The sequence below is a fragment of the Clupea harengus genome, chromosome 3, assembly GCF_900700415.2.
Source record: "Clupea harengus chromosome 3, Ch_v2.0.2, whole genome shotgun sequence".
NCBI lineage: Eukaryota > Metazoa > Chordata > Actinopteri > Clupeiformes > Clupeidae > Clupea > Clupea harengus.
The window spans coordinates 1,492,501-1,512,500 of NC_045154.1; the positions used below are offsets into that span (position 1 = coordinate 1,492,501).

General features: G+C 45.4%; 3 protein-coding genes across 4 annotated transcripts; all 3 read right to left on the reverse strand.

Moving 5' to 3' along the window:
- Positions 1-1,552: 1,552 nt before the first annotated feature.
- On the reverse strand, positions 1,553-3,443 carry LOC105896034 (hyaluronidase PH-20-like). The gene is made up of 3 exons (XM_012822749.2): positions 2,514-3,443; positions 2,340-2,429; positions 1,553-1,888 (listed from the first exon to the last, which is right to left on the reverse strand). Exons 1-3 carry the CDS (start codon positions 3,441-3,443, stop codon positions 1,553-1,555), a joined length of 1,356 nt encoding a protein of 451 aa, XP_012678203.2.
- Positions 3,444-7,423: 3,980 nt separating this feature from the next.
- Positions 7,424-10,425, reverse strand: LOC105896041 (hyaluronidase PH-20-like). 2 transcript variants are annotated; one of them, XM_031562598.2, is made up of 4 exons: positions 10,370-10,425; positions 9,037-9,991; positions 8,581-8,670; positions 7,424-7,880 (listed from the first exon to the last, which is right to left on the reverse strand). In XM_031562598.2, exons 1-4 carry the CDS (start codon positions 10,378-10,380, stop codon positions 7,545-7,547), a joined length of 1,392 nt encoding a protein of 463 aa, XP_031418458.1. In that variant the 5' UTR covers positions 10,381-10,425; the 3' UTR covers positions 7,424-7,544. The 2 variants fall into 2 exon arrangements, with proteins under 2 accessions (XP_031418458.1, XP_042563375.1); XM_042707441.1 differs by having other exon boundaries at positions 9,037-9,999.
- A 1,777-nt stretch (positions 10,426-12,202) lies between these two features.
- Positions 12,203-17,785, reverse strand: LOC105896036 (hyaluronidase-4-like). Its single transcript, XM_042707462.1, has 4 exons — positions 17,613-17,785; positions 13,563-14,555; positions 13,070-13,159; positions 12,203-12,766 (listed from the first exon to the last, which is right to left on the reverse strand). Exons 2-4 carry the CDS (start codon positions 14,514-14,516, stop codon positions 12,212-12,214), a joined length of 1,599 nt encoding a protein of 532 aa, XP_042563396.1. The 5' UTR covers positions 14,517-14,555; positions 17,613-17,785; the 3' UTR covers positions 12,203-12,211.
- Positions 17,786-20,000: the final 2,215 nt, after the last annotated feature.

The following is a 20,000-nucleotide window of genomic DNA, read 5'->3' on the forward strand; positions in this document are numbered from 1 at the left end:
AATGCATAAAGAAAAACAGAATGTCCGCGCCACCAAAAGGAACCCTGTGACCCATGAACCAACCTGAATGTCAGCTTCTGTCTTGATCAAACCCGTTTTGTGTCCTTATGGTGCTCCTGGCAAAATGTCTGCCTTTGCGGCCCGGCAGACGGGCTTGAAACTCTGCCTGCACTGTTCTTGTTCTTGAGTTTAAATAGATAACCCTGAAATAGGCGCTGACGGAGCTGGCGCTGGTTTTGATTGAAGTCGAGGTTGCATGACAGGCACTTGTGTGAACATGTCGGGATCCACACATCCCAATCAGGAGGATCACTTCCCACACATCATCCTCTCTCTCTCTTTCAAGGCAGACCGCTGTGAATGCCTGTCAGAACTGGGAGGTTCCTGTGCCCCAGGGCCTCTATTAGGGCCCACCGCTTGCACTCTGGGTACTCTGCAAGGGCCCTGTCACAGGAATAGAATGTTCTGATACCATTTCCTGGGTCCAGCTCTGTCTGCTATTGGTCAACACATAGTGGGGATGTCCATATTGTCATCATACAGTTGTAGTAGAGAATCAGTCTGTTATTGGTTAACACATAGTGGGGATGTCCATATTGTCATCATACAGTTGTAGTAGAGAATCAGTCTGTTATTGGTTAACACATAGTGGGGATGTACATATTGTCATCATACAGTTGTAGTAGAGAATCAGTCATCCATTCCTGGTAATTGTGGTGCACTGGAGAATGAGTTGTCAGGCAATTGGAGACGCTAAGTTGTGCTTTCATTACTTTATTGATATTAAAGGTATTCAAATGTTGATATATGAATACACTTAAATGAATAAATGATTAACATATGATCTTATTATGGAGCCTTTATTACACCAGTGGTTTAATCATTGGTAAAAATCACTGACATTTGAACTATCCTGTGATCATGAATCATTTGCAAGGGTTTAGATCACAGAAATGAATTGCATGTGTTAGTTTGTTTAGGTTCTATCTTGTGCATTACACACAGGGACTTTTCAGCTGTGAAGAAATGTCCTCATATCCTGTTCAGTACACGGACTGGACTCATGTTGACCCATGTTACTGACTCATTATTGGCTAATCACACAAACTGACAATCTGCAGTGTGCAGTCAGATTAGATGTGTATGACCAGCGGGGTGTGGGGTGTGAGTGGTCAGTCAGATTAGATGTGTATGACCAGCGGGGTGTGAAGAGACTGAGACTGAGAGGACAGTCAGATTAGATGTGCATGACGAGAGAGGTGTGAGTGGTCAGTCAGATTAGATGTGTATCACCAGCGGGGTGTGGGGTGTGAGTGGTCAGTCAGATTAGATGTGTATGATCAGAGGGGTGTGGGGTGTGAGTGGTCAGTCAGATTAGATGTGTATGATCAGAGGGGTGTGGGGTGTGAGTGGTCAGTCAGATTAGATGTGTATCACCAGCGGGGTGTGGGGTGTGAGTGGTCAGTCAGATTAGATGTGTATGACGAGAGAGGTGTGAGTGGTCAGTCAGATTAGATGTGTATGACGAGAGAGGTGTGAGTGGTCAGTCAGATTAGATGTGTATGACCAGCGGGGTGTGGGGAGACTGAGAGGGCACTCTGGCTGAGCAGCTCCTGCCAGCATAGCACTGGCATGTGAAGGCATTGAACATGTCTGTGAAGTCCTGGACAGAGGGGACACCGGTCACCATGTAACCCTCAACGGAGCGCTGGATGAGAAAGTGCTCCGGGTTCAAATGCAGGTAGGTGTCCGTGTTGTAGTGCCTACGGACACAGCGGCCATTTCCTTGGCACAGGAAGTCACTGCAGATCTGGGCGGCGGCGGTGACGTTGGCGATGTACGGGTTAAGGGTGGAGAGCAGATAGTCTGAGAGATTCTCACACGAAGCCTGCAGGGAGAGTTCCAGACAAAGAGCAGTGACTAATTACAAACTTGTTCAGACAAATTTGGGGATTAGAGAGCAAGCAATAAATCATAGCAATTGCAATTAGATTAAGCAATACATGATTCAGATTCACCTATGCTACCTGCCATGCATGCATGCTGGGAGTGTGAAACCTGTAATGCAGCCCTATATGCTAAAGTTGTACGATACTATAAGTATATAGAACTAGGGAGAAGACATGGTGTATTGCAAGTAAATATTTGTCTCTGATCTGTACATCAAGTGATCTAGTTTTCATATGAATAAAACTTGGCAAAAGAACAGCTGTAAGTGTTTATTACCTCACATGTGAAGGGCTGTGTGCTAAAACATCATTTTATAAATCCTTATAGTTTTTAAACTCTGTCTTCACAATGCATGAAATCGAACAAGTTCTCATATAGCCAAATCTCACCTGGTCTTCATAGTCGGCGCTGGCCCCCCACATCACGGCCCCAGAGGCTCCGAGAGCTGCACTTTCCCCTATGCTCCGCACCAGATCTATCTGAGGGCCACATGAACACCAGACCATTGCAATGCTTTTCACGAAGCACTAGAAGCAAAGTTTGAAATGTAAAAAGGCTCTCACCTCTTTGAGGTAGATCTGATTTTGGTCCCGGAAGAGTGGCCGAGCGTAGAGGTAGACTGGTGCTGTGTAGGGGCGCTTAGGGAGAGCTGACACACGCAGGGCCTCTTGCACTTGGTTACGGACAAACAGAGCAGCGCTGTGGTCTCCGCTGAGGGCCGTCGACAGGTAGGCTGAGGGGAAGAGAGCTGTGCTGGCCTCCCACAGCCACAGGAGCTCATCGTTCCGTTGCTGTGCTATTTCTGGACACTCCCCGGTGTAACCTGGTTCATCTGCGCCATAGTTGTAACAGTTTGGAAACAAGTAGAAACCCCAAAGGTACTCTGGTCGCTCACTAATGGCTAGCTTCACCGTCCCTTCCATAAAACTTCTGGCTGCACTTTCAAACTGTTTCTTGGCTTCAACCTCTGCCTGCTCTAGAGTCAGAGAGGGGTCGTGTTGTTGGGCATAACCTATTGAGAGTTTTTGGTAAATTCTTTTGGTTCCCCAGTTTCTGTCATAAAGCGGTCGCCAGTCCTCCCAGTCGACGACTCCCAGACCGGGTGATGACTCAGGGATATACTCAGACACCTCAGCCCTGGACTTGGCCAGGGAAGCCCTCAGGTTACCCATCTGTGGAAACCCGCCGTTGTACTCTTTCCCTGTTTTGTAGTCTGCATAAGGACACAAACCCATGTGAGCTCTGTAAAACAGGCTAAGAAACTGATCTGCTTTTAGAGCTGGTGTAGTCACTGCTTGGAAGACTGACATATCCAAGGGGACGTCTCTGCAGTGATTAAGAGGCCCATTCCAGACCACGATGAAGGGCTTTCCATCTTTTATAGGGGCTGCAGTCTGCGGAAGCTGAGAGGCAGTACAGCAGGACGCCAGGAGAAACAGGATCACAGGAAACAGTCGACCTGAGGTTCCTCTGCCTGCCCGAGACTGCTCCATGATGGCTTCTCAGAGAAAAAGGGTGAGACAAGTTTAAAAATGTAATACATTAAGATAATTATCTCAGGTAAACTTCAGAACAAAGACTCGATCTTACCTGCAGGAGTTACACAGAGCAATTGCAAAAAACTGTGCTGGGTTTTTTATATGTTATGTGGAAAGGTTATCCTGACCTGATAATGAGTACTTGTGCTTTATTTTATTGAACAAACACTTACTTTTTCAATTAACTGGAACAATGGGGTATGTATTCCCTTTGATATTTTTTATCGTGTAATGTCTTTATCACAGTCTTAAAAGCTTTTGTTTTTCAAGCGCAAGGTAAATATCTGATAAAAAAAGCTCTTTTGAGAGCAACACATTTGTTTTTCACCTGTCTTGGCAAGTTCCTGTGTTATGTCTAGAACAAAGTGTTCTGGAAGATGGCAGATCTCCATATGAAAAGAAAACAACAGTGCTTATACTGTTACTACAGTATACTATATTTAGTGGTGGATAACCACACAACCGCTGGTGTAGCTTGTTGATAATGTCAGGAGTCAAATCTCTTTGCTGGGTATCTCAAGGTAAAAGGTAGCAATCATAACTAGAAAATGCATTTCCTGAAGGAAATACCAGTGCATGAAATGCAAAAGTTAAGAAAGGAAGAAGAAAAGAAAGAAGAAAAGAAAAAGAAGAGTGAAGCTAGGAAAGAAGAGTGGAAGAAGGAAAGAAGAAAAGAAAGAAGGGAAAGAAGAAAGGAAAGAAGAGTGGAAGAAGAAAAGAAAAAAGAAAGAGAAGAAATTGTAGAAATTGTATTAGTTTTTCTTTAATATTTTAAAAAAGTATAAAGTTTAGAAAAATGAAGTGTCCTTTACAAGACCTACGCAGCAAAGTTTGAACAAAGTTTCTAAGTTAAGCGGTTCGAGCTGAATTAAGCGCAGAAGTTCGGTACAAAGAATAATAATAAGTATAAGAAACGAAGGAATAACAATACAGGGCATTTCATGCACTGTAAATAGTAGCCATGTTCTGTATCTCTGTTTGCAGAGTGTTAAGATATCTAGGCGTCTGTTTAAACATGTGGATAAGAAGCTAATTGTCCTCTAGTTAGTTTGTTCTGTGATGTTTGAAGTGATAAGGTCAGCCAAGGTGAAAATGTGGCTAGGTTATTCTGTTTGTGTGTAGGAGTTCTGTGACTAGGTTATTCTGTTTGTGTGTAGGAGTTCTGTGACTAGGTTATTCTGTTTGTGTGTAGGAGTTCTGTGACTAGGTTATTCTGTTTGTGTGTAGGAGTTCTGTGACTAGGTTATTCTGTTTGTGTGTAGGAGTTCTGTTAGCACCGGATTGATGAGAAGAGAGGGAGCTGCTATGCACCAAATGGACAACATGGAGCAGAAATGGTTTGGCCTGAACAGTGACCAATCATGAGTGTCTTCTGTACCTCATTATTTCTATTATTTCCATTCTACACACACATCCCCTCCTGACCTGGATGGTGTCTGAAGGTGACCAATCATCAGTGTCTTCTGTACCTCATTATTCCCATTCTACACACACATCCCCTCCTGACCTCGATGGTGTCTCAAGGTGACTGACATGTCGGATGCAGCAAAAGTTTGTGTCCCGAAGTCGTAAGAGTGAAGATGCTGTCTCACAAAAGATAGATTTTTTGTATTGTTACAGTTCAAATGACAATATTTACCATTTCCGTTCATGACCAAAACATATTGGGCCGGGACTTGACAAGCTGTGTTGGCACTCAGGCACTGAGCTGTGAGGCCATGCAGGCACCCTTCATGTTCTCCCCACTGAGGATGGAGACAGGTGGTGATGGCACCCTTCCTGTAGTCCCCACTGAGGATGAAGACAGGTGGTGAGGGGGGGGGGATGATGTCCGTACCATAAGACAAATGCCATGGCACAAGAGAAAAGGTGGGTTTACATATAGTGTGGCAAACTAGATAGGATAGGTGTGATGAATCCTGCATTTTGTAATCCTTGACCTTAAAAGGGGTTGAGAATCCCATTCAAATACTTTTTTCAATTTTGTATGTTCAGACATATAGTGGATTTGCCCAACTGAAGTGTGAAAAAGTCATGACATTGTGCACAAACCACAATGAAAACTGTTGCAAAAGCTTTTTTTTTATGTCACTCTTTGTAACTCTTTGGAGGATGTTACAGTACATTTGCACAGAAGAACGATTATTCAAACTGAAAATTCATGGAGCCGCTGATAAAATGTACACTTAACTATATAACCACTGGAGGCCACTGTATGTCATGTTAAAACATTTTCCTTTCATTAAATAGCCCTCTCACATTTGTCCCAAATAATTCATTTTTTTTTTTTTTAATCTGTGTCTTCATATGTTATATGTTATATATGGTCAGATACAGAAATGAATAATTATTTCCATAGCATTTCTCATACCTATGTCAACAATGAACTTGTCACATAAGAGAACCTGGTTTGCTTTGCTCTATACAGTATGTAGCATGAACCATTTCCCCAAAATGTCAACATCTGTTTATTCACCTATGTGTCATATGCAAGGAGTCATAAAGAAGGATGGGATTTGTTAACTGTCTCTAATTACACAGAGTTGATTCTAATGAAGGAAATTCTGACTTCAGAACATGCTTGTGGAATTTTGTAATGATGAAGCGGGACACTGTGTTTATTATAAACTATATGCTATATAAATAAAGTTTTATTATTATTATTATTATTAGTGCACACTGTGTTTATTAGTGCACGCTGTGTTTATTAGTGCACGCTGTGCTCCCCCTGCTCTCCGAACGGTTTGTATCATGTCTGATGGCTCAGAGCCGCCGCTCCGGCCACATCCCATCTGTCCACATCCTCGGCTGTCACTCACGGCAGAACGGCCGTCGTCCCGTTCATCTCAGCAGCCCTAGCGGACACGTTAATGATTAGCAGCGGGAGAGGGAGAATAACCTCTCCTGGCGCTTTGTTTGATGAAGAGGGAGAATAACCTCTCCTGACGCTTTGTTTGATGTTTCGTGTCAAGCGCACGTCACCCCATGGAGGAGGAGCTTGGGAAGAGGCACGGGCGCAGGCAGAGTGTGAGGGCCAGTGGACACACACACACACACACAGGTTGTAGGGTTTCGGAGCATGAGGGCCTAGCAGTGGACACACACACACACACAGGTTGTAGGGTTTCAGATTATGAGGGCCTACCAGTGGACACACACACAGGTTGTAGGGTTTGAGGGCCAGTGGACACACACACACACACACACACAGGTTGTAGGGTTTGAGGGCCAGTGGACACACACACACACACACACACACACACACACACACACACACACACACACACACACACACACACACACACACACACAGTTTGTAGGGTTTGTCCCGAGCAGCCGACCCAGACTCCCCCAGCACCTGCGCCAGGCGGACACCCACGTTTGGTAATGATATGGCAGACACTGGTGTTACACATGGGACCTTGGCTTATACTGTATGTTTGTTTGTTTTTACTTGGTTGTGTGTGTGTGTGTGTGTGTGTGTGTGTGTGTGTGTGTGTGTGTGTGAGATGTTGCAATGAGCGCTTCCTGCCTGAGATCAATGCTGACGTGCTGAATGCAGGCTGGGTGCCTTCACAGTGGAGAATGGGGACAGCAAGTGTTAGTAAACGATTGCAGGGTGTGACAAACTGACAATTATATAATATAAATGTACGATGAGTCTATGAACTGCAATGTTGACCATCAAAAAAAAGAATCTGTTCTCAACAGGGAGGGTCTCCACTAGGGACAAATGGGGAAAACACCCTTGAGCCTCCAACCACAAAAACACTTTTAAGAAATGTCATCTTGTGTAATGTGCTCCAGTAATATCTCTCCAGTCATGCAATAAAAACATATTAATATGTGACTGTGGGCAGTCTTCTCTTCTCTTCTCTTGTGCCCTTGTGTGCTCCTCATCACCAGTTTATGTTGGAAACACATTAACAGGAAAGAACCATTGAGTTTTTTATTCACAAAGCTGTTTTGTATGGAGAATTTAAACAACATGATATGTTGATGACAATGTCTAAACAAGTATTCTATAAGGACAGTTGTTGGGCACTTTGAGGTGGACTACACCTGAAAGATCATCTCAGTCTCGGGAATCATGAAAGAGCTCTGAGCGGAGCACTGCTGACCCTCATAGCACTGGCAGGTGAACTTGTCAGCCAAGGCCGTGAGGTCACTGAGTGTGGGTACCCCGGCGCTCCGGTATCTCCCGTCCCTCTTCTCCGTGCGGAAGCTCTGGGGGTTGAGATGCAGGTAGTCGTCGGAGTCGGAGTTCTTCCGCACACAGCGGCCCTTGCCCTCACAGAGCATGCTGCTGCACAGTCTGGCCGCGCCTGTGACGTTGGCGATGTAAGGGTTCAGTGTGGCATTCAGGTATGACGATAGGGCCTCACATGACTCCTGTGGGGGAACAGTGGGGCGACAGTGGTACAGAGAAGTCGTTTAGTAATTAGAAGGTTGCTAGTTCGATTCCCTGTCGAAGCGTCCTTGAGCAAGACACTGAACCCCTTAATTGCTCCTGATGTGCAGTGTGCCATCAGTGTAAATGTAAAAATTGTGTATACCTTGTAAGTCGCACATATGTAAGTCGCTTTGGATAAAAGCGTCTGCTAAATGTAAATGGAACAGAGTTAAAGGGCTTCAGTTTCTTCAAAAGAAGCATGAGTGGGTCTGAGTTCAGTGTTTAGAATGATCAAACCCATAGATTCCTTTTCTACAATTTGCAGATAATCTATCCTTCTCTTGATCCTCAATTGCACACATGACAGCTGGACTGATGGGGCGCTGCGTGCAGCTCAATTACACTACTTATGAACAGTCATTCACTAACAAAACTTAGCCTATACAGGGTGTCTTTTAGAATGTTATATTCTGTCTCAAAGGTGGCATTATTTTTTATTTTTTATTTTTAGTTTCCTCTTTCTTTGACGTTGTGTATGTATGTGTATGTATTATTATATGTACCTTTGGTGGGTGGGATCAGGGTATAAAAAAAATAAAAAAGAATGATCAAACCCACAGCCTGTTTACCTTACTAGCAAAGCAGCATGAGTGGGTCTGAGTTCAGTGTTTAGAACGATCAAACCCACAGCCTGTTTACCTTACTAGCAAAGTCAACGCTGGAACCCCACAGCACGGCTCCGGAAGCCCCCAGGGCTGCGCTCTCTCCAACACTCCTCACGAGGTCCATCTGCAGCACGTCACATCGGATTAGACATTTACATTTAGTCATTTAGTCATTTAGTCATTTAGCAGACGCTTTTGTCCAAAGCGACGTACAAGGGAGAAAACAGTCAAGCTAAGAGCAATAAAAAGCATGGTGTAACAATAAATACTACTTTACATGAGAATTAGAAAAACAACGACCTAGAAAAAAGGAAAAAGGAAAAGGAAAAAAGGAAAAAAAGAAGTGCAGGAATGTAACTGCTGAAGTGCAAGTTAAGCGCAAGTTAAGTGCAAGTTAGGCACATGGACAGCCGGATACACAGAAATGTACAAAAAAGAGAATGTCACATGTTCTGAATTACACTTTCATTTTAGAGCCCTATTTTCTCACCTCACTGAGGTAGATCTGGTTTTGATCTCCGAAGACAGGCCGAGCGTAGAGGTAGACTGGTGCTGTGTAGGGGCGCTTGGGGAGAGCTGACACACGCAGGGCCTCCTGCACTTGATTACGGACAAACAGAGCAGCCTTGTGGTCTCCGCTGAGGGCCGTCCACAGGTAGGCTGAGGGGAAGAGAGCTGTGCTGCTGTTCCACAGCCACAGGAGCTCATCGTTCAGCTGCTTGGTTGTTTCGGAGCAGCTTCCTGTGTAGCCTGGCTCCGATGTGTTGTAGTTGTAGCAGTCTGGAAACAGATAGAACCCCCACCTGTACAGTGGCCTTTCACTGGTGGCCACACTCAGAGTCTCTTCCATGTAACTCCTGGCTGCCTTCTGGAACTGTTGTTTAGCCTCTGGAACAGCTTGGTCTGAGATAAGTAAGGGGTTCAAGTTGACTGTGTAGTTCAAGGCCAGGTTACGGTACAGTTGTTTTTCGTCCAGGTTTCTGTCAAAAAGGGGTAACCACTCCTCCCAGTCGATCACAGCCAGGCCAGGTGTCGTCAGCTCAGGAATGTGTTTTGCGATGTCTGCTCGGGCCTGCATCAAATGAGCTGTAAGATTGCCCTTTTGGGGAATGCCTCCATTGTACTCCTTCGCGGTCTTTACGTCCGTGTAAGGGTACGCTCCGATCCGCTTCTTGTAAAACAGAGTCAGGAACTGATTAGGCACAGCAGCCGGCGTGGTGTCTGCCTGCATCGCTGACATGTCTAAAGGGCTAGCAGATTGTTTGCATTTATGAGTGGGTGCATTCCATATCACCACGAAGGGTTTGTCTGGCACCAGAGGTGCAGCTGTAGGGGGCAGAGTCAAAGCCACCCTGAGGCTGACGAGGAGGCACAGGACTGTGGGGAACAACGGCGTCAACAACAGCCCCATACTTATTTTTTCAGTCTGGAGGCGGCTTCGGCTCTCTAACTCCTACATGAGATAGGACAGAAAGGCTTTCAAGTATGTTACAGGAAAATGCTGACTAACAGACTATGACAGCTAGTGCTGTTGCTAAAAAATGTCCACATATATACAATATAATGCAGAATTACTTTTCATGCTTTGTGGTTTTTATGTTTAGAATATGCAATGAAAGGAGAAGACAATATTGGAAGGAGTTTCATATGACATGCTACATTTCCCTGATACACATGTCATTTAAACCTAGAGTGATGTTATCATGTGACATGCTACATTTCCCTGATACACATGTAATTTAAACCTAGAGTGACGTTATCATGTGACACGCTATCATTTAATTTTTCTCTGTTTTCTCTAAGTTTCAGAATTTGAATCTTACCTCAGCAACATATACTTCAGAGCACTCCAGTGGAACACATGTGGACACACTGCACAGCAAACCCCCCTTTTGGACTGAAACGTATTTGAACACGGTCATTGACCTGAGCTAGTTACATTTTGAAGAAGGAGGAAAGCAAGAGTTCGAGGAGTTCAAATAAAATATAAAACAAGAATTCACAACCTTGCCTTTCAAGCACAGGTCACAAGTTTTTCGGATTGTATAAAGCGTTAGCATAAAAATGCAGTTAAAATGCAGTATGAAATGTATTATTATTTAAAACATTCTTGTGTGTGACTCGTGTAAATGTATTCATATGAGAAATATCCAAGACGAAGCATAGCAATGATTTTCACCATTTATTTGCAGTGCATCAACATTCAAGCAACATTTATCACACATTGCATTGTCGTCATAGTGTATCTGGTAGAGAATATTGAGCAAAAAATCTACGCATAAACAAGTCTTGTTTTTGTGTTACTTGTACAAAGTAATCATGAATGTTGAGATGAATTCTTCAAGCAGGTGTTGAAGCAGAGAGACTCCACAGACATGTGAACCGGACCTCCATCTCTCAACTGGCTGGATTGACAATGCAACAAGGCCATACCAGGTTTGATTTGTATTCATTGGCATTATTTTATGTGCATAATTTGGCTATTATATATCAATATATGTTGATATTTGGACTCATCTACAAATAAAAAATATTTTGATGTTTATTTGTTTAATCCTAGACATAAAAAAAAAAACATATGTTTGATGATACAACAAAGAAGCATTTATGAAGCTTATTGCTGACTGTACCAAGTATTGGAAATATGCTGTGGTGTTTGGTGCTTTGGTTACATTCAATGTCTTTCTTTAACAAAGAGTTAGAGTAAAGTACTGTACAATCAAGAGCGATGGCGTTTTAAGACTTCAAGGGTTTCCTGAAATAAAACTATTTGGATTATATATTTCCGTATACTACACTAACCTTCATTTCTACATGTATCATAGTTCTACTGTATGTTACTCTCAATCCACCCTCTGGCTCTATAAGCAAGCTTTTTTTTTCATGGCGATGGTCATCAGGATTTTCCCACGAACAAATGGCATGCTCACACCAACCCAACAATTGGCTCCAACCTTATTTAACCATCAAAAACCCTCCGCCGTGACCGTCCTCCCCATTTGAATTATGTGTGATTGGATCACAACATTGCTAATACTATGCTGTATTTCTCCTTCTTGTACCTAAATATGAGCTCGGATGGCCATCACAGTGAGCAGGACAGACATTCAAGAACAGCACAAAGGCACAAAGTCTCAGTGCTACCAAGGAGAAAAACATCTGTGGACCTGTGAGTCCCTCTCAAGAATGCATAGGTCAAGTCCCTTCCAGTTCCCAAGCCCAGTTCCCAGTTCCAGGGAGGAATCTGAAGTCATTTGAGAATCAATGAGAGCGAAGTGCATAGTTGTGAGACAGGAAGAGAGTCGTGTTGTGTGTCTCCTCAAGAACCAGATGCATGGAAGCGCACACCTTCACCTCTAGCATCACGTGACACATCTAGTTCCTCTTTGGGACTCACTGTATCTGAGGTATGTGTGTGTAGGTGCAGACACATGATACAGTTGTCGTATTGTGGCATTATATCAATTCATTCATCTGAATTTGGTATGCAACATATATATATATAATTTTGCCTAAAGATACACTGACATTTATGTATCTAACATACCCTGAAGTTACTCGATACAAACATAAGTCATCTGATGTGCCATCTGCAGACAGTCCATTCCCTAAAGGACAGCAAAAACCTTACAATCAGTTTGGCCAGTCCTAAACGACCCTGATGGTCAAACACACCAGTGAACCACAAGAAGTGGAATAATAAGCACGAGGGTGTATGAGGTCGGCAGAGCAGCAGCACTCTCTGTCTTATCGTCTGTCTTCTCTTCCTCCCCTATCTCTTTCTCTTTCTCTTTCTCTTTCTCTTTCTCTTCCTCTTTCTCTTTCTCTTTCTCTTTCTCTATCTCCCTCTCGATCTCCTTCTCCCTGTCCTCCTCCTTCTCCCTATCCTTCTCCCTGTCTGTCCCGTTGTCTTTGTCAAGGCTGTTGCAGTGCTCTCCCCCGTAGCCTTGATAGCAGTGGCACTGGAACCTCTCCGTGAGCTGCTGGAGGTCCTGCTGGGAGTGCTGGCCGGTGACGCTGAAGGAGCCGTTCCTCAGGGACTTGATGCGGTAGCCGGGCTTGCTGAGGTGCAGGAAGTGTGGAGCTCTGAGGTCCCTCCGCACGCAGCGTCCGTTGGACTGGCACAGGAACGTACTGCACACCTCTGCGGCCTGGGTCACGTTGGTGATGTATTGACCCAGTCTGTAGTTCATGAATGCCCTCACCTTGGAGCAGTTGAGCTGAGGGAGCGGATGCAAAGACACACAACACAGTTCATCAAACAGGACTCACAGACACAACACAGTTCATCAAACAGGACTCCGAGACACAACACAGTTCATCAAACAGGACTCCGAGACACAACACAGTTCATCAAACAGGACTCCGAGACACAACACAGTTCATCAAACAGGACTCCGAGACACAACACAGTTCATCAAACAGGACTCAGAGACACAACACAGTTCATCAAACAGGACGTTTGTAAGGTTTCATAGGGGGGTAAGAACAGCACCATTTTGGAAAGTATTATGGGAACGTACTCTTGATGAGGTGAGGTTAAGGTCTCCCCAGATCACAAAACCTGCAGCACCAAGAGCAGCACTTTCCCCAATGGTGTGAATCAAGTCTTTCTGTAAACACACAGATAAACATGTAAACACACAGATAAACATGTAAACACACAGATAAACAGTTTACATTTCATTTTTTTTAGCACAGTGCAGACGTAAATATTGTTATCTGGAGAAGACCCCAAACAATGTTTTGTTGATGAATAACTCAGACCACGGAAAGGGGAAAAAAAGGCTTGTTGTATGTCAATGAACGGCAGATATGCACTGACAAACAAGACTGAGCTGTTCTCTTAAAAAATAAACCAAAAGAAGAGCACAATTTACGTTACATTATTCAGGTCAATGCACTTTTATACACAATTTATTCCCTTTTTTTTTCATTTATTCAAATTGCGATTTTTTTCCCCATGCACAATCTTAGACTTTCACACAGGCCTATAGGTCTACAAGCAGGGCTTACTGTGGTGAGGAAAGCCATGGCCTCGTCCCTGTAGCCCAGCCGTGTGTACACGTAGGTGGGCAGCTCGTAGGGCAGCGATGTGAGTGCCGCCAGCCGCATGGACTCCATCACCCGGTTCTGGGAGAAGTGCAGGTTGAGCTCGCTGTCGGACATGGCCTTGCGGATGGCCAGGGAAGGGAAGAGTGCCGTGCTGCTGTCCCACAGCCACTCCAGCTCGTCGTTACGCAGACTCTCCAGCAGGGGGCAGGTGCCGCTGTAGTTGTTGTCGTGCTGGTTGTAGTTGTGGCAGTCGGGGTACAGGTAGTAACCCCAGAGGCCGTTGGGACGGGTCTGAGTGCCCAGCTGCAAAGTCTTTCTCATGAAGGCCATGGCGCTCTTCTCGAAGAGGCGGCGCGCCAGCTCCTCCACCTGCTCCTCCGTCACGTTGACGTAGGCCTGGGCGACCAGTTCGCGCGAGCGCTGGCGGTAGATGTCCTTCTTGTGCCAGTTCCGGCTCCACTGTGGCCGCCAGTACTCCCAGTCGATGACGGCCAGGCCCTGGAAGTCCTCGGCTGGGATGAAGTGGCATATGTCCTGGTGAGCTTTGCGCAGGTGAGCTTCCAGGCTACAGTTTTGGGGCAGGCCCCCGTTGACGGGCGTGCCCTCCTCGTTGTAGAAGGGGTAGTGACCCAGGCGGTTGGCATAGAAGATGGTGACGTTCTGCCCCCTGTGCACAGAGCGAGGGCTGCCTGATATCTGGAAGACCTCCAGGTTGATGCTCATGTTGTACTTGAGCGTGCACATGTCCAGCGGGGCATTCCAGCCCGCCACAAAGGGCTTGCGACCCACCAGGGGCAGTTTGGCAGGCTTCTGACCCAAGGTGGCCTGGAGGAGGAAGAGGAGGAGGAAGAGGAGGAGGCAGCAGCTGATGGACACAGCATGGTGAGGTAAGACCCCACGGAGCACGCCAGGCATTTCTGCTCCCAGTGTCAGGACAGGAACCTGTCAATCATCCTACAACAGACAAGGAGGGGGAGGGGAGAGGATAGTGTGTTTATTTCAAAAGTACCATGTAGTGTCACTCAGAATGTCTTTCAATACATTACAAAGAACGCTAAGAGACTTGCCAGTGATGTAAAGAGGCATTTTATCAGCCTGTTGCTCCTATATTTATAGGCAGTGGTTAAAAAAGGAAGCAAAGGGTTGAACTTCCCACACTTTCACACAGCAAGTGAAAAAAAACATCAAAGCAATTGCTGGAAAAACATTTAGAGAGAAGTACACTGGCTCCAAACCAGGCAAACAAATCTGCAACAGAGACACAAGGACAGAGCAGGTAAACTATACGTGAACCCAACGATTTGGCCCCATTTCATGGAGCCTTGAGTTAGGGGTCAGTTTGTGGCTTTTAGGTTTGCACCCACCCACACCAGTGGCCAGTCCTCACCACGAGCACTCAGTCCAGATCCAGCCACTCCGTCACCAGTGTGTCGCCCACATAGCCATAATCATAAAGTGCCTTTGCCAAGTACCCGTCCGTCTCAGAACAAGAGAGCCGCTCTAGGCCAGGTTTGGTCTCATCCACACACACATGTGGAGTTGATCAATTGGACCACGCGATTCATAGCCCAAGTATATAATAGCTGTAAACCAGTATACCTACTCAAGTCATTTATGGTTTAAACCATGGCCTAACCATGAAATCTGACATGTTTCAAACAAAAACAATGACAATGACAGATCTTAAATATGACAGATCTTAAATATGTTGTGTTCTCAACTATGGTGGAATGCATACTTGATAAATACATGTTTTTAGAGCGTGAAGCACATGCGCCTCATTAGGACTCTGTAAAATATTCTGCTTTTTAAAAGCTGTGCTAGTGATCTCCCTCCAAATGCAATCGGGATGATTGACACTTCATCAGCACCGGAGGTCCTTTAATGTGGGTTACGGGCCGCTGGTGTTGGAGAGAGTCTGAAACCATAGCGGGGTGAAGGCAGCTTCCTGACTGGGCACTGACAACCAACCCCCTGGACTCCCCCAACTCTCACAGACCAACTTATGGAATCAATCACCCGCCGTCACCATGGCGACAATAACATCGCAGGCTGACATTATTAACAGTCATCATGTGGTAAATCAGAGGTTGAGAAAGTGAGGCTTGATGAGGAACGCTGTGGATGGAGGAAGATTGAGGCATTCCGCTGCATTAGTGGATGGAAAGTTCTTTATGCTTTCTCTTTTTTCCCCCCTCAGGTTGGCGTCAGGCCCGTGCCAAGAAGGGGGGAGAATGAAACCACTTCCTCTGTAATCAGAGAAATGCTTTAAAGCAATCTTCAGGGCTTCTGCTGCAGGCAGACCTTTTGCAGTCTGTCTGTGAAATTCATATCAAAACTTGTGTAAATGGTACATGGTGTACACAGCAGCAGACCTCACTGAAACATGGAGATGAGAGATGAGAGAAGTTTCATTTCAAAGCTGATTTTGTGGTGGACAAATAAAAAACATCACACACATTCTTGCTGTGATCTGAAGTGGAATTACACTGTTCAGTACACTAGATGTGTAGGCATTGGGAAATGGACAAAACCACTAGATGTCTGTCTGATATTTCACAAGTTCACTGTATTTCAGCGCATATACGTTTACAATTTCATAACAATAAGTTCCAATAACTTGAACCCATGTTGCAGTAGCACTTTTCCTCAATCACACATGTACAACTCAGTCTTTTCCAAACCTCATCCAGGTGTGAAATACTTACGTAGCATCACGGTGTATTGCTGTGAGAACTGATGTTTGTGTAAATATGTTCATTGTTAGATGTTGAAAGAACGAGATGATGTTGAGTTTATGCTTCTTTGGCTCTGAGATCTGCTGTTTGAATCAGGGACCATAGATAGCCTATGTGTTCCAGAATCCTTACCATCACAATAATTAGAGACAGTCATGTATATAAACCTGGCATGCGCACTTCTAGAAAGAAAGTTTATGTCAGAATCACTGTCAAGAAGATTTATTTATGTTTAAGCATCTTCCAAAGCCCACAACCAACTCTGGGAACAATTAAGATAAGCGTTTGTTGGGGAGAGTGGTTCTCTCTGGAAACCCTTTAAAGGCGACATAGGCCGAGAGACAAAGCCTCCGTGGTAACGTGACTGCCGTCTTTAATCTTAGTAGCATACATTAAACTGTCATCTGACCTTGGGCCAGTTTACACAAACTTTTGATTGGGCATTCAGATGGGAACCCCCAGAAGTTCCCAATGACACATCAGCTATTTTGCTAGTAGTCTGAGTGTCATGTTGTTGCTGTTGCTGCAGGGATCACGCTAAGGGGCTTGCGGTAGTAGTAGGAGTTCCCTTTGTAGTTTTACTCCTGACACCCAGCGTGAACCTTTCCGCTCATCTCCCAATGTCAGGAGGCAGGTCAACTCATCCAATTATCTGAAAACCGCTAACGCTAATCTCATCAGCTAGGTTTGCCCCACCTTTATTTAGAAAAGTTTGTTCTGACGTTTTTCAAACTATGTAAACAGATTTAATCAGCCCTCATTTCCACAAACGGCATGCCAAAAAAAGGAATCTTGCATAAACAAAAAACGTTTGTTTTTGTCTTCATTTAGAGCGTTCTTATTTTTATTTTCTTCGTCGGCATGTTCATGTAAAACCCTCTTTCACATGAAACAAGCCGTTGTGACGTTAGCTCCTCTATTCTTTCTAAAACTCTGGCCTTTCCCTGTATTTGTACATAACATTGCCCCATGTGGGAATGGACCTCTTTACAGTGTACACATAACAACAGCCTTCGAGGACACACCCCTTTCCCTTAATCCACAGTATTTTAGTGTTGCATTTCACCATCAGCTATCTTTGTCATTCAACTCTTGGTGTGTGTGTGTGTGTTTTAAAAAAGACTCCTGTTATCTAAGAGTTATTTCCAACTCCCAAACATGTCAGTGACAGCTCCCGTCACGCTACTGACCCCCTTAGACATGAGAGAGCCCTGCCAGGAGAGAACAGAGCCGAGTGTTGTGTGTGTGTGTGCCGGTTGCTGAGGAGACTCACCTGTTGATTCCAAGCTGTCTCGCATGTGTCCTGCTCATCTCCTCATGAAGTCGGAGCGTCAGCAGGCTCTCTCTCCCCGTCTGTCTGTCTGCCTGTCTGTCTGCCTGCCTGCCCACCACTCTTTTATAGAGAGAGAGCCAGAGTGAGAGAAAGGCGGAATGAGAAGACAAGGAACAGGAGAATGTCCTCGGGAGGTGGAGCCAGAGCAGCACCACAACACTGTGATTAGAGTGGAGTAAGAGGGAGGACTGGGAGGGAGGGAGGGGAGGGGCGGAGGGGCGGAGGAGGAGGGGAGCGCTAGCGTGTGCGCCACAGATCCCTTCCCCTGAATGGTGGTGCCGCGGATCATCCTCCTCAGTCAGCATTAACGGGATCAGGCAGCTGTGTGTGACCAGAGCCGACCTGGCTGGCTCAGGGTGCACCAGGGATGACTGAAGAGTGTGTGTGTGTGTGTGTGTGTGTGTGTGTGTGTGTGTGTGTGTGTGTGTGTGTGTGTGTGGGTGCACCAGGGATGACTGAAGAGTGTGTGTGTGTGTGTGTGTGGGTGTGTGTGTGTGTGTGTGTGTGTGTGTGTGTGTGTGTGTGTGTGTGTGTGTGTGTGTGTGTGTGGGTGCACCAGGGATGACCGAAGAGCACGGATGGGACAGTCCGACCAGCCACTGTGTTACCATCCAAATTTGGCTATCAGTCTTTTTTTTTTTGTCTACCCAGTTATTTAATAGCATGTTGTTTGATTCCACAGCACATAACTGTGTTTAAAAACACAGACAACATCAAGGAGAGGGGGAGAGCTCCATTCAATTATCACATGAACTCACTGTACTCTCTCTCCCAGAGTCCTGTTGGTGACTGTGCATAGGAACCCTGTGGTGTGGGCGTCTTGGAGTTTTAACAAGATCTCACAACAGCCCTCACGACATAGCCCATATGTCAAGCCCTTTTTGGCTCATCCCACGGGGTTTAAACGTGGTTCAAAACACACTCAGCAGAAAGGGTGTGAAAGCCCTTGGATATGCCCTTGTTTTTGTCTTAGATCAAATCTGAAAACCTCTGCTGTATGCTTTCTTTTGCTCAGGCATGTTTGTTTCTATAGGAACATGACAGCTGTAACATGGTGCTGCCGACAGCCAGAGGAAGCCAACAGATCAGTGGGTCCAGACTGTCTGTGTAATGACAGGGTCAGGTTTTTGAACTAACTGGAAGAGCACAACTGACTAGTATCTGTGCTTTCAATGAGAATGACTGCAAAAACTGAATTACCGTAAGAGGAAAGGGCATTTTCATCACGATAAGTTGTTTTTGTAACAGATTACTAACAAACAGCTCAAATGTATGAAACGAGGCTATTGTTTATCTATGCCATCCTCTGGAGAGATGGTTTGAACAAACAAGTAAGGCAAAGTATGAAATACTGCTCAAGATGAATAACTGCCCCCACCCAAAGACACACACACACACACACACACACACACACACACACACACACACACACACACACACACACACACACACACACACACACACACACACACACACACAGCATAGTTCATGCCCTACCCAGTGTGTAGTCATCTGGAGACATATTCCTTCAGAGGGGTGGGTGGGTGGGCGTGGGGGCGGGTGAAAGGGGGTGGGCGTGGGGGCGGGTGAAAGGGGGTGGGCGTGGTGGTGGATCAAACCACATTCCCACAGCAGAGGGAGTGGGATAGTTATGTTGGCCCAGGAGCCCGGATTACAGCAAGATCTTCAGTCCAGATTCCCCCAACCTCTCCCTCTCCTGCGGATAAAAGACGCCGCTGTTCCTCCTGACACTGGGGGGCCCCCTCCAGGTCCAGACCCTTCCTTCTGCAGACTCAGTGGAAAAGGTCCTCACTGATGATGCAAAGCAGACAGTCCCTCGCCCCCCGCACACACACACACACACACACACACACACACACACACACACACACACACACACACACACACACAGCTGAACTGGTGTTGTTCTCCTGCATAAATACATTAGTCTCAGCCTTCCTTTTTCTCCTCAGACAAACAGCCAGCCCGTGGAGCCTAATGCCCTTAGCTCATTCCGTCAGACAACAAATCTGATGGACTTCCTGTTTTGGTCCTTCAAATTGTTATCATCATGGTGACTCCCACAGATACTGCTAACAAGTCTAGCCAGAGATGACGTAATGGCTGGGCATGCAATTATCACAGCACATGTTTATCGTGTATTCTATTTTCAAAATCAAGTGTCTTCAAACACTTCTGAAAAAGGACTGTATCACGGCCTGTATCTGGCTATTCTCCTTTTTAGTCAGTCCTTTTACACATGTCTAAATATGTGAAGCATGTCTGATTGTGTATGGGTCAGGAAGGGCTGTGTGTGTGTGTGTGTGT